The 12991-nt window shown below is 37.9% G+C and overlaps 1 protein-coding gene across 3 annotated transcripts in view; it reads right to left on the bottom strand.

Annotated features, from left to right (window-relative positions):
- ddx11 (DEAD/H (Asp-Glu-Ala-Asp/His) box helicase 11) overlaps window positions 1-12991 on the bottom strand; it is a 78888-nt gene that overhangs the window by 46477 nt on the left and 19420 nt on the right. For all 3 annotated transcript variants that reach the window (XM_061969398.1, XM_061969399.1, XM_061969400.1), the window contains exons 11-12: window positions 5114-5191; window positions 2447-2493 (exon numbers count right to left, since the gene is read on the bottom strand). In XM_061969398.1, the coding sequence (XP_061825382.1) occupies window positions 2447-2493; window positions 5114-5191 (125 nt within the window). The remainder of the gene's footprint in view (window positions 1-2446; window positions 2494-5113; window positions 5192-12991) is intronic.

Below are 12991 nucleotides of genomic sequence, written 5' to 3'. Positions count from 1 at the left end.
TCAGACACGCAAAGATATTAAAACTTTGTATAGAGAATAATTATAGTTTTACACGCAGAAAACAATGCAAACTACATATAAATAAAGTGATTCACTTTGTATCTTTATTATTCATGTAGGAGGGAGGGCAGAGCACCTTGCAGTTCTTACTTTAATGTAATTTTTCTCAAATATTTTCTGTTACGCCCCCCCTTGTAAGAAGAAAACATTTTGCGCACCTCCACTATAAATAGTATCATTTGTGTATAACTTTTTTTTTAAATACACCTCTGCATAACTTTGTATCCTTAAAGGGAACTGCACTTTTTGGGGGAATTTTGCCTATCGTTCACAATCTTTATGAGACAATAAAATCAACTTTTTTCCCCATGTCACCATTCTGTAAAAATGGCTCTGATAAAAAAAATGGAGGTTATGACTTTGTCCCACCAATAGGTAGTATCAGAGCACGTAGTTGCAGCAATTTCTGAGTTCAGTCTGAAAGGCAATGGCTAGTGATGGGTCCGGCAACACCGATGCATCGGCGCATGCGTCGAGCTCATAGAGCAAAACCCTGTGTCGGTGCGCGTACCGCTTTTAGAAAGTCACGTGACCGATCATGAGCTGTTTTGGTCACGTGACCGATACGCCAACTGTGTCGCACTGACGCCTCCTCTGTGCCCTGTGAGCGGCTCTTTTCTACAGCCGGAGAAATAATAACTAAGAAGAGAAATCGTCTAAAATGTAATACGTCGGAAAAACTTTTTTTTTTTTTATAAAAATGTGTAAAAAAATAATATTAAAAAAATTCCCAGTCCACAATCATCCACAACACGTTCTCTTAGATTTCCATGTTATGATACATGTTCACATTATTTATTGACTGTATCTAAAAAAGATACAAATATATTTTTATTTAAATGAAGATATGAAATACAATGACTTGGTTTATATTATTGTATATACTAGGGCAGGGGTCACCAACGCGGTGCCCGCGGGCACCAGGTAGCCCGTAAGGACCAGATCAGTCGCCCGCTGGCCTGTTCTAAAAATAGCTCAAAGAGCAGCACTTACCAGTGAGCTGCCTCTATTTTTGAAATTGTATTTATTTACAAGCAAGCTGGTCTCGCTTTGCTCGACATTTTTAATTCTAAAAGAGACAAAATTCAAATAGAATTTGAAAATCCAAGAAAATATTTTAAAGACTTGGTCTTCACTTGGAATAAGCGGTAGAAAATGGATGGATGGATGGGTCTTCACTTGTTTAAATAAATTCATTTATTTTTTTTATTTGCTTCTTATTACTTTTAGAAATACAATTTTAGAGAAAAAATACAACCTTAAAAATGATTTTAGGATTTTTAAACAAATATACCTTTTTACCTTTTAAATTTCTTCCTCTTCTTTCCTGACAATTTAAATCAATGTTCAAGTAAATTTATTTATTTTTTATTGTAAAGAATAATAAATATTTTAGCTTCTGTTTTTTCGACGAAGAATATTTGTGAAATATTTCTTCAAACTTACTATGATTAAAATTCAAAAAAAATATTCTGGCAAATCTAGAAAATCTGTAGAATCAAATTTAAATCTTATTTCAAAGTATTTTGAATGTCTTTTAAAATTTTTGTTCTGGAAAATCTAGAAGAAATACTGATTTGTCTTTGTTATAAATATAGCTTGGTCCAATTTGTTAAATATTCTAACAAAGTGCAGATTGGATTTTAACCAATTTAAAACATGTCATCAAAATTCTAAAATGTATCTTAATCAGGAAAAATGACTAATGATGTTCCATAAATTCTTTTTTTTATTTTTTCAAAAAGATTCAAATAAGCTAGTTTTTCTCTTCTTTTTGTCGGTTGAATTTTGAATTATAAAGAGTCGAAATTGAAGATAAACTATGTTTCAAAATTTTATTTTAAATTTTTTCTTGTTTTCTCCTCTTTTAAACCGTTCAATTAAGTGTTTTTTTCATCATTTATTCTCTAGAAAAAACCTTCCGTAAAAGGAAAAAAAAATGTACGACGGAATGACAGACAGAAATACCCATTTTTTTATATATATAAATGTATTTATTTAGCTATTCTTGTTTAAATCACACTTACGTGTAACTTACAAATGACAATATATTTATTTATTTAAGTGTGTATCAAACTGGTAGCCCTTCGCATTAATCAGTACCCAAGAAGTAGTTTTTGGTTTCAAAAAGGTTGGTGACCCCTGTACTAGGGCATCAAATCAGTGTCAGTTGAGTCGGTCCATAGGTTGCCTGTAGGGATTTTTAATGTCCAGCAGATGTCAGTATTTAGTGACACAGTATCGACACAGTATCAATACAGTTTTGCAATGTGTCGAAACGCTTCATGACGCCTCATCAACCCATCACTAGCAATGGCCAATAAATGCCAGATCCACCATTTATGGCTGTGCTGCGACTATTTTGTCGTTAGAGTTGAATACTTACTTGAAGCGGTCAGCATACTGCCTGAGCTGCGAGTGGGCGCGGCAAAGCTGCACACAACAATGTCAGTGCATCATCACACCTCACATACTGTGCACAAACAACAACAACAACAAAGAAAGTGGTGGGTTGTGTACACCAGGGTTTCTTTTGACCTCGGGGCCAAACTTTTCTACGACAGAGGAGCCCAGGGCCCACTCAAGTATTAACACTGAATTAGTCATTTTACTCTTGATTTTAATTGTACTTAATAACTATATCTAACCCAGTGTTTTTCAACCTTTTTTAAGTCAAGGCACATTTTTTGCGGAGGCACACCACCAGCAGAAATCATTAAAAAAAACGGAACTCAGTTGACAGTAAAAAGTCGTTGTCGCAATTGTTGGATATGACTTTAAAGCATAACCAAGCATGCATCACTATAGCTCTTGTCTCAAAGTAGGTGTACTGTCACCACCTGTCACATCACACCCTGACTTATTTGGAGTTGTTTGCGGTTTTCCTGTGTATAGTAGTTCTTGTCTTGCGCTCCTATTTTGGTGGCTTTTTCTCTTTTTTGGTATTTTCCTGTAGCAGTTTCATGTCTTCCTCTGAGCGATATGTCCCGCATCTTCTTTGTTTTAGCAATCAAGAATATTTCAGTTGTTTTTATCCTTCTTTGTGGGGACATTGTTGATTGTCATGTTCGGATGTACTTTGTGGACGCCGTCTTTGCTCCACAGTAAGTCATACTTGCCAACCTTGAGACCTCTGATTTCGGGAGGTGGGGGGCGTGGTCGGGGGTGGGGCGGGGCGTGGTTGGGGGCGTGGTTAAGAGGGGAGGAGTATATTTACAGCTAGAATTCACCAACTCAAGTATTTCATATATATATATACATATATATATTTATATGTATATATATATATATATATATATATATATATATATATATATATATATATATATATATATATACACACACACATATATATATATATATATATATATATATATATATATATACACACATATATACATATACACATATATATATATATGTATGTATGAAATACTTGACTTTCAGTGAATTCTATCTATATATATATTTATTTATTTTATTATATATATAAATAAAATAAATACTTGAATTACAGTGTTCATTTATTTACACATATACACACACATAACACTCATCTACTCATTGTTGTACTTGAAAGTACAATGCAATACAATTCCGGGGCAATGGCACCTATCAAATACACAGTAATGAAAACACAGTTGTTCTACTAACTGTACTGTGTGTTATGAGAGTAGAGTATGTGTGTGTGTGGCCCTTTAATAGGTGACAGCATGTGAGGTGAGTGACGTCAGTGAGTGTGTGGGCGAGAGAAGAGAGGGAGCGGTAGCGTAAATGCGGGGAGGGACTAGTTTGTTTTGTGTTGGATTGGCTGTGTGCAAGCAATCAATAAAGCAAGATTTGCAACTAATCGCTGGACTCATCATTCACCCTAAAGTCGTCCGCTGTGGAGACCCACTGCCGGGTAAGGTGAAGGGTGTTGCCCCGAGCATACTTCAGCCCTGGAGAAGTGTCTCCTCTGCGCTCTTCAACTACGGTCTCGTTCTTCTGCTTCGTCTTCTTGTGTGCGCACACTGGACTCAGTTCAGCTTGGAGCTGGAGGGGGCGTGGCCTCCAGCTCCGGCTGAATTCCGGGAGAAAATTTCTACCGAGAGGTTTTCGGGAGAGGCGCTGAATTTCGGGAGTCTCCCGGAAAATCCGGGAGCGGTTGGCAAGTATGCAGTAAGTCTTTGCTGTCGTCCAGCATTCTGTTTTTGTTTACTTTGTAGCCAGTTCAGTTTTAGTTTCGTTCTGCATAGCCTTTCCTAAGCTTCAATGCCTTTTCTTAGGGGCACTCACCTTTTGTTTATATTTGGTTTAAGCATTAGACACCTTCTTACCTGCACACTGCCTCCCACTGTTTCCCACATCTACAAAGCAATTAGCTTCCGGCTGCCACCTATTGATATGGAAGAGTATTACAGCACCGACACTCAACAATAACACATAATTTTTAGACTATAATTACTGATTTGCAAAAAATATTTTTAACCCAAATAGGTGAAATTAGATAATCTCCCACGGCACACCAGACTGTATCTCACGCGCGGCACAGTGGTTGAAAAACACTGATATAACCTACTTTCAGTTTAAAACCTTGTCAAATAATATAAAACCATGTGTTAATCACAAATATTATTATTTATGGAACACATAAACCTTAGGCTCAGGTCAGGCTGATTGGAAAAATAAAGACTTTTATACTGCATAGGAAGGGACTCATAAATAATTGACAAAAAATGTATTTACCGTACATACAGTTATGTTGTGCTAAAATAAATAAACTAAATTAATAATGACGTCTTTACTAAACTGTCAATAACATTAGAATGCAAATGAAAATACAGTACTCTTTAGTCATAATTTTTGCGCTTAAGACTTCTGTTTGTTTGAGATTGTCAGTACTGCCACAAGTGGTGGAGCAGTGTATTACAACTGAGTACCGCTGCGGCCCATGCGGACCAGATGAGAAACGCATATATTTGACGGCCCTCTAGGGGGCGCTTGCGACCCAACAATAAGTCCTATGGTGAAGAAACACTGGCGTACACAAGTAGCGTGCGAGTGTGTTTACCTGCGCGCCACTGAGCTCTGCACTGTGTATGCAGGAGAGTGTGTCGCTCAGGTTGTGAGCTTCGTCGATTATCAACACCTGTCCACACAAAATGAAGATAAATCTGCCTTGCTCATCACAAATCACACGGCAGTTTTCTACTTTTCTGTCAATTTGAAGGCAAAGTTACCTCTCACTGTTTCCCATACATTCCTTACCATGAATTGATTATCGTGGACCCCTTAAACAAGTTGAAAAACTTATTGGGGTGTTACCATTTAGTGGTCAATTGTACGGAATATGTACTGTACTGTGCAGTCCACTAATAAAAGTTTCAATCAATCAATCAATCCTTTATTTGTGTCGTTTTGGCGCTACCCGTTTGCCCTTGCTCACAAACACAAAGCTGCTATGCCAGAGAATACAGGTAAAAGCCAGTAAATTAGAATATTTTGAAAAACTTGATTTATTTCAGTAATTGCATTCAAAAGGTGTAACTTGTACATTATATTTATTCATTGCACACAGACTGATGCATTCAAATGTTTATTTCATTTAATTTTGATGATTTGAAGTGGCAACAAATGAAAATCTAAAATTCCGTGTGTCACAAAATTAGAATATTACTTAAGGCTAATACAAAAAAGGCATTTTTAGAAATGTTGGCCAACTGAAAAGTATGAAAATGAAAAATATGAGCATGTACAATACTCAATACTTGGTTGGAGCTCCTTTTGCCTCAATTACTGCGTTAATGCGGCGTGGCATGGAGTCGATGAGTTTCTGGCACTGCTCAGGTGTTACGAGAGCCCAGGTTGCTCTGATAGTGGCCTTCAACTCTTCTGCGTTTTTGGGTCTGGCATTCTGCATCTTCCTTTTCACAATACCCCACAGATTTTCTATGGGGCTAAGGTCAGGGGAGTTGGCGGGCCAATTTAGAACAGAAATACCATGGTCCGTAAACCAGGCACGGGTAGATTTTGCGCTGTGTGCAGGCGCCAAGTCCTGTTGGAACTTGAAATCTCCATCTCCATAGAGCAGGTCAGCAGCAGGAAGCATGAAGTGCTCTAAAACTTGCTGGTAGACGGCTGCGTTGACCCTGGATCTCAGGAAACAGAGTGGACAGACACCAGCAGATGACATGGCACCCCAAACCATCACTGATGGTGGAAACTTTACACTAGACTTCAGGCAACGTGGATCCTGTGCCTCTCCTGTCTTCCTCCAGACTCTGGGACCTCGATTTCCAAAGGAAATGCAAAATTTGCATGGTTGGGTGATGGTTTGGGGTGCCATGTATTTCTGTTCTAAATTGGCCCGCCAACTCCCCTGACCTTAGCCCCATAGAAAATCTGTGGGGTATTGTGAAAAGGAAGATGCAGAATGCCAGACCCAAAAACGCAGAAGAGTTGAAGGCCACTATCAGAGCAACCTGGGCTCTCATAACACCTGAGCAGTGCCAGAAACTCATCGACTCCATGCCACGCCGCATTAACGCAGTAATTGAGGCAAAAGGAGCTCCAACCAAGTATTGAGTATTGTACATGCTCATATTTTTCATTTTCATACTTTTCAGTTGGCCAACATTTCTAAAAATCCCTTTTTTGTATTAGCCTTACACAATATTCTAATTTTGTGACACACGGAATTTTGGATTTTCATTTGTTGCCACTTCAAATCATCAAAATTAAATGAAATAAACATTTGAATGCATCAGTCTGTGTGCAATGAATAAATATAATGTACAAGTTACACCTTTTGAATGCAATTACTGAAATAAATCAAGTTTTTCAAAATATTCTAATTTACTGGCTTTTACCTGTAATAAGTATGAGCAGGAGGGATCGGTGTTGCCAACATACTGACTTTGTCGCTATATTTAGCACGTAATCAGACCTCTCCGGAGACTTGTTTTCAAAAAAAGCGATAAGCAACAAATCTGGCGAAGAGGCTTCCCGCAACGTTGACATGAAAGCACGCATAGCTCTCCTCAACGAGCAGCGGGGTGCTGCTGCGGGCCCCCGGCCAGTCTAAAAGCACTCACAGGCTGCTCCCTTTTGTTTGTGACATTAAAAACACAACAAAAACGAGCAACAGAGAAAAATGTATTTGTAGTTTTAAAAATGTTCTTTTTACTTTGTTTTTTTAATAATTTTTTGCAAATGCGTCATTGGCCAATTATGCAAACTTGACGATTACGTCATCCCGCGCCAACCCCTCATCCATACACCACACCAGGAGGGGAAACGGACTTATTCCCACTACGTATTTGCACTACTGACCCTTTTATAGTCTGTAAATAGTTTGGACACACCTTTTCATTCAATGCGTTTTCTTTATTTTCATGATATTATTAGATTGTCACATCAAAACTATGAATGTGATCTTGCCAATAGTTTTAATACCTTTTTTGCTTCTATTGGGGAAAACCTATCCAGTAAAATAGGTCAACCTCCAGGGTATTCCTTTAAAGAATTTTTATCAGGCAGCTACCCTAGCTCCTTTTTCATGCAGCCAACCGACATCAATGAGCTTTATACGATCATTATGGACCTAAAGTCATCACATACAGCTGGAGTGGACGGGATATGTAGCAAAATCTTGAAAGCCATAGCAAATGTGATCATAAATCCTCTCTGTCACTGTACAAACCTGTCACTTAGTGCTGGCATTGTACCCAAAATGTCCAAAGTGGCAAAAATAATCCCAATTTTTAAATCAGGTGATAAAAATAATATGAACAATTATAGGCCAATTTCAATTTTACCAACATTTTCAAAAATATTTGAGAAAGTGGTCTATAACCGACTGAATGGCTTTCTGGAAAAACTACATATCCTTGTCCCCTCCCAATATGATTTTCGTAAAAAAAAGCACCACCTGTATGGCTATACTCGACCTTTTGGAAAAGGTCAATGACTGTATTGAAGAAGGAAAATGCGGTATTGGCATTTTTTTGGATCTATCCAAGGCCTTTGACACAATAGACTTTGAGATCTTATTGTATAAGCTATATCACTATGGTGTCAGAGGGATACCTCTCGATTGGTTCCGCTCTTACCTATACGGAAGGCAGCAATGTGTATGCGTCAATGATCACAATTCACCCTGTATGACCATAAATTATGGGGTTCCCCAGGGATCCATCTTGGGGCCCCTCCTTTTTATCCCATACATAAATGATTTTGTAAACTCCTCCGAAACTTTTCATAAAATAATTTTTGCTGACGATACAAATTTGTTTACCTCACACAGGAGCCTACACCATCTACAAGTACCGTATTTTCCGCACTATTAGCCGCACCTAAAAACCACAAATTTACTCAAAAGCTGACAGTGCGGCTTATAACCCGGTGCGCTTTATATATGGATTAATATTAAGATTCATTTTCATAAAGTTTCGGTCTCGCAACTACGGTAAACAGCCGCCATCTTTTTTCCCCGTAGAAGAGGAAGTGCTTCTTCTTCTACGCAAGCAACCGCCAAGGTAAGCACCCGCCCCCATACAACAGGAAGCGCTTCTTCTTCTACTGTAAGCAACCACCCGCCCGCGTAGAAGAAGAAGAAGCGCGCGGATATTACGTTTCATTTCCTTTGTGTGTTTACATCTGTAAAGACCACAAAATGGCTCCTACTAAGCGACAGGGATCCGGTTCATGAAAAGACGCAATCTCTCCATCCGCACACGGACTACTATTTCACAGCAACTGCCTAAAGACTTTCAAGAAAAGCTGGCTACTTTCTGTGCATATTGTAAAAACAAGATAGCTGAAAAAAAGATCCGGCCAGAGAACATTATCAACATGGACGAGGTTCCACTGACTTTTGATATTCCTGTGAACCGCACTGTGGATACAACGGGAGCACGTACGGTGAATATTCGCACCACAGGGAATGAGAAGTCATCCTTCACTGTGGTTCTAGCTTGCCATGCTAATGGCCAGAAACTTCCACCCATGGTGATATTCAAAAGGAAGACCTTGCCAAAAGAGACCTTTCCAGCCGGCGTCATCATAAAAGCTAACTCGAAGGGATGGATGGATGAAGAAAAGATGAGCGAGTGGTTAAGGTAAGTTTACGCGAAGAGGCCGGGTGGCTTTTTTCACGCAGCTCCGTCCATGCTGATATACGACTCCATGCGCGCCCACATCACGCTGGTTTTAATATATTATTAAAGTTTGACTGACCTATCTGACTGTTTTTTTGACATTCCTTTAGCGCAGTTAGATGCGGCTTACAACACGGGGCGGCTTATAGGTGGACAAAGTTTTGAAATATGCCGTTCATTGAAGGCGCGGCTTATAACCCAGGGCGCCTTATGGTGCGGAAAATACGGGTAACTGTCAATTCAGAGCTTGTGAAAGTAGATTCCTGGTTCAAATGCAATAAGCTCTCACTTAATGTAAATAAAACAAATTTCATTCTATTTCGTTCTAATAAAAAGCGGACAAATACTGAGCACTGCCATATCAACATCAATGGGCAGGAAATACAGAGAGTGTACTCCACAAAATTCCTGGGGGTCATCATTGACGAATACCTCAATTTCAAATGTCACATTAGCCATCTGTTAAACAAATTGTCCAAATATGTTGGCCTGTTCTTTCACCTTCGTCATTATCTTCCTCTTTATGCTCTACTCACACTATATAAAACTCTCTTTGAACCACATCTAAACTACTGTAATGTCATCTGGTGTAACACCTTCCCTACCTACCTCCACAAATTAGAATCCATGCAAAAGAAAATTATACGGGCCCTGTCATGGTCCAAGTTTAATGCCCCCACTCGACATCTATTCCATAATTATCATCTCTTAAGACTGACAGAGTTCAATATTCATCAAAATGCTTGTTTAACCTATCAAGTCATTTACAGGCTGAATTTAAGGCTCTGTAGCTTGGTTCCTATCTACCATCCCCAGCATGCCCACAACACTCCTAACTTAGATTTGATATCAGGGAAACATCGTTTACTGGATTGTACCGCTCCAAGTGTTGTATGCAGGGGACCAAAGATTTGGAACCGGCTTAATGAGAGCCTCAAGATGCTGTATCCATTCTCCAACTCCAAAAATAAACTAAAAACTTATCTATTAACCACCTATATTTAATGCCTCATGTGGGGTAGACTACTGTTGGGTTTTGCATGGTTGAATGAATGTATGTATGCTTGCTTTAGTACTATTATCTTGTGTTAATCATATAGCATTGTTTTTTGTTGTTGTACTTGCTACCATGTTCCATCATTCCATGTATATACTATCCTCTGGACCCCCTGTCAAAAGCTTCTTCTAGCTTATTTGGGGGACCTTTCACGTACCAACATCTTTAAATGATGATATTTCACTACTATTGTATTTGTTATACGGTATTGTGAATAAACTTGAAACTTGAATGAACACATGTGGAGTTATGTACTTAACAAACAAAGGTGAAATAACTGAAAACATGTTTTATATTCTTGCTCCTTAAAAATAGCCACCCTTTGATCTGATTATTGCTTTGCACACTCTTGGCATTCTCTCCATGAGCTTGAAGAGGTTCAAGACTGTTGGAAAACCATTTCAGATCACTACCTCTCAGGTTTCTCATTGTCATCCCATTGGGTTGAGTTTTTCCTTGCCCCGTTGTGGCTTGTACAGCCCTTTGAGACACTTGTGATTTGGGGCTATATAAGTAAACTTTGATTGATTGATTGATTGAGAAGGTGTGTCCAAACTTTTGGTTAGATACTAACTGCATTTTGTTGTTCTGTACTTGTGACGTGTGAAGGACAAGATGTATTACATACCCAAGTCTTCCCAAAATGAAAGAAATACAAGTTAAAATTATTAATGGAATATACCCTTTAAATGATTCTCTGAAACTAAAATTGAACATGGAGGTTGTTATATCTGTGGAGCTGTAGAGCAGTGGTTCTCAAATGGGGGTACGCGTACCCAGGGCCGGCCCGTGGCATAGGCCCTATAGGCAAATGCTAAGGGCGCCGTCCATCAGGGGGCGCCACGCCAGTGCCACAAATGTTGGAGAAAAAAAAGCAAAAAGTTGGTACTATTATTTCTAAATACAAAAAATAATCCCACGTTAATTAAAATGCAAAGTAAAGCCTATATAATAGAAATATTATTTGTTATGGAAAATAATAATGTAACGTTAGGTAATTACAGTACTCCCACCTTACATTCCTCAGGGACAATATTAGATCTTTTAAGCAGGTGTTTTTTGTTTACATTGTTATTGCCTTCTGGTTAGCTAATGTTTGCCCTGCAGGTAATAGTCACTTTTCCACCCCTTTATATATTAGGTATAGTTGTAAGCCTAGTTGTTAAAGTGCACATCATTAATGTTAATTAAGCAATATGTATGTAAAAAATATTGTATTTCATATATTCATTTTTTATTTTTTGCATTCATTTATTTATTCATATTTTTTTTTATCTTGTTAACTATTCTGATTGTTAATTTGCTTTCTTTAAGTAAAAAAAAAGGTAAAAGACAAAGCTATTCGGTTTCTTGTGAGTATATACACTTCACTGCCGATGTGGGGGGGCGCCACCTAAAATCTTGCCTAGGGCGCCAGATTGGTTAGGGCCGGTCCTGCGCGTACCCCTGGGGGTACTTGAAGGTATGCCAAGGGGTACGTGAGACTTTTTTTTAAATATTCTAAAAATAGCAACAATTCAAAAATCCTTTATAAATATAAATAAAAACCTATCTTTTTTTCCAAATAGTTCAAGAAAGACCACTACAAATGAGCAATATTTTGTACTGTTATACAATTAATAAATCAGAAACTGATGACACAGTGCTGTATTTTACTTCTTCATCTCTTTTTTTCCAACCAAAAATGCTTTGCTCTGATTAGGGGGTACTTGAATTAAAACAATTTTCACTGGGGGTACATCACTGAAAAAAGGTTGAGAACCACTGCTGTAGAGGATGTCAATCATCTGTTTGTGGAATGTGAGAGTGTATAGGAGATCAGAGATTGGCTGAGAAACAAGGGTGTGGAGATGACCCCATTAACTGTAGAAGAGATCACATTTGGAATATTTATAAATGATGGCAACATAGAAATGTTTGTCAACATTATTATGCTGCAAGCAAACATTTTTATACATAATAGTCGATTTCTGAAAGTAAAACCTACATTTTCACATTGGCTTAATGTTTTCATCTTGGAAAATGATTAAAAGTACAAAAGCCCTTAAATTGATATCTTCTTTGGAGAAATTTAAAGTGATGTAGATTAGCCTTTTTTTTGTCATTTTGCATCTTATCCTATTGTTTATTATTATTATTATTATTATTATTATTATTATTTAGACTTTTATTAGTAGGTTGCACAGTGAAGTACATATTTCGTACAATTGACCACTAAATGGTAACACCCCAATAAGTTTTTCAACTTGTTTAAGTCGGGGTCCACTTAAATTGATTCATGATACAGATATATAATATATACTATCAGATATATACAGTCATCACACAAGATAATCATCAGAGTATATACATTCAATTATTTACATTATTTACAATCTGGGGTGTGGGATGTGGAGGGGGGGGGTTAGGTTTGGTTGTTATCAACACTTCAGTCATCAACAACTGCATCATCAGATAAATGGACATTGACACAGTGTAGGTCTGACTTGGTAGGATATGTACAGCAAGTAGTGGACATAGAGAGAGAGATCAGAAAGCATAAGAAAAAGTGACTACATTTGATTATTTACATTTGATTATTAACAATTAACAATCCAGGGAGGGTGTTAGTTTAGGGTTGAAGTTGCGTGGAGGTGTTCTTTTATTGCAGTTTTGAAGGAGGATACAGATGCCCTTTCTTTTACACCTGTTGGGAGTGCATTCCATATGAGTTAAGACCTTTGTTAGATGGGAA

Source organism: Nerophis lumbriciformis, linkage group LG10 (assembly GCF_033978685.3).
Source record: "Nerophis lumbriciformis linkage group LG10, RoL_Nlum_v2.1, whole genome shotgun sequence".
Classification (NCBI taxonomy): Eukaryota; Metazoa; Chordata; class Actinopteri; order Syngnathiformes; family Syngnathidae; genus Nerophis; species Nerophis lumbriciformis.
The sequence above is the reverse complement of the archived record's forward strand: the minus strand, read 5'-3'. Positions and strand labels throughout refer to the sequence as shown.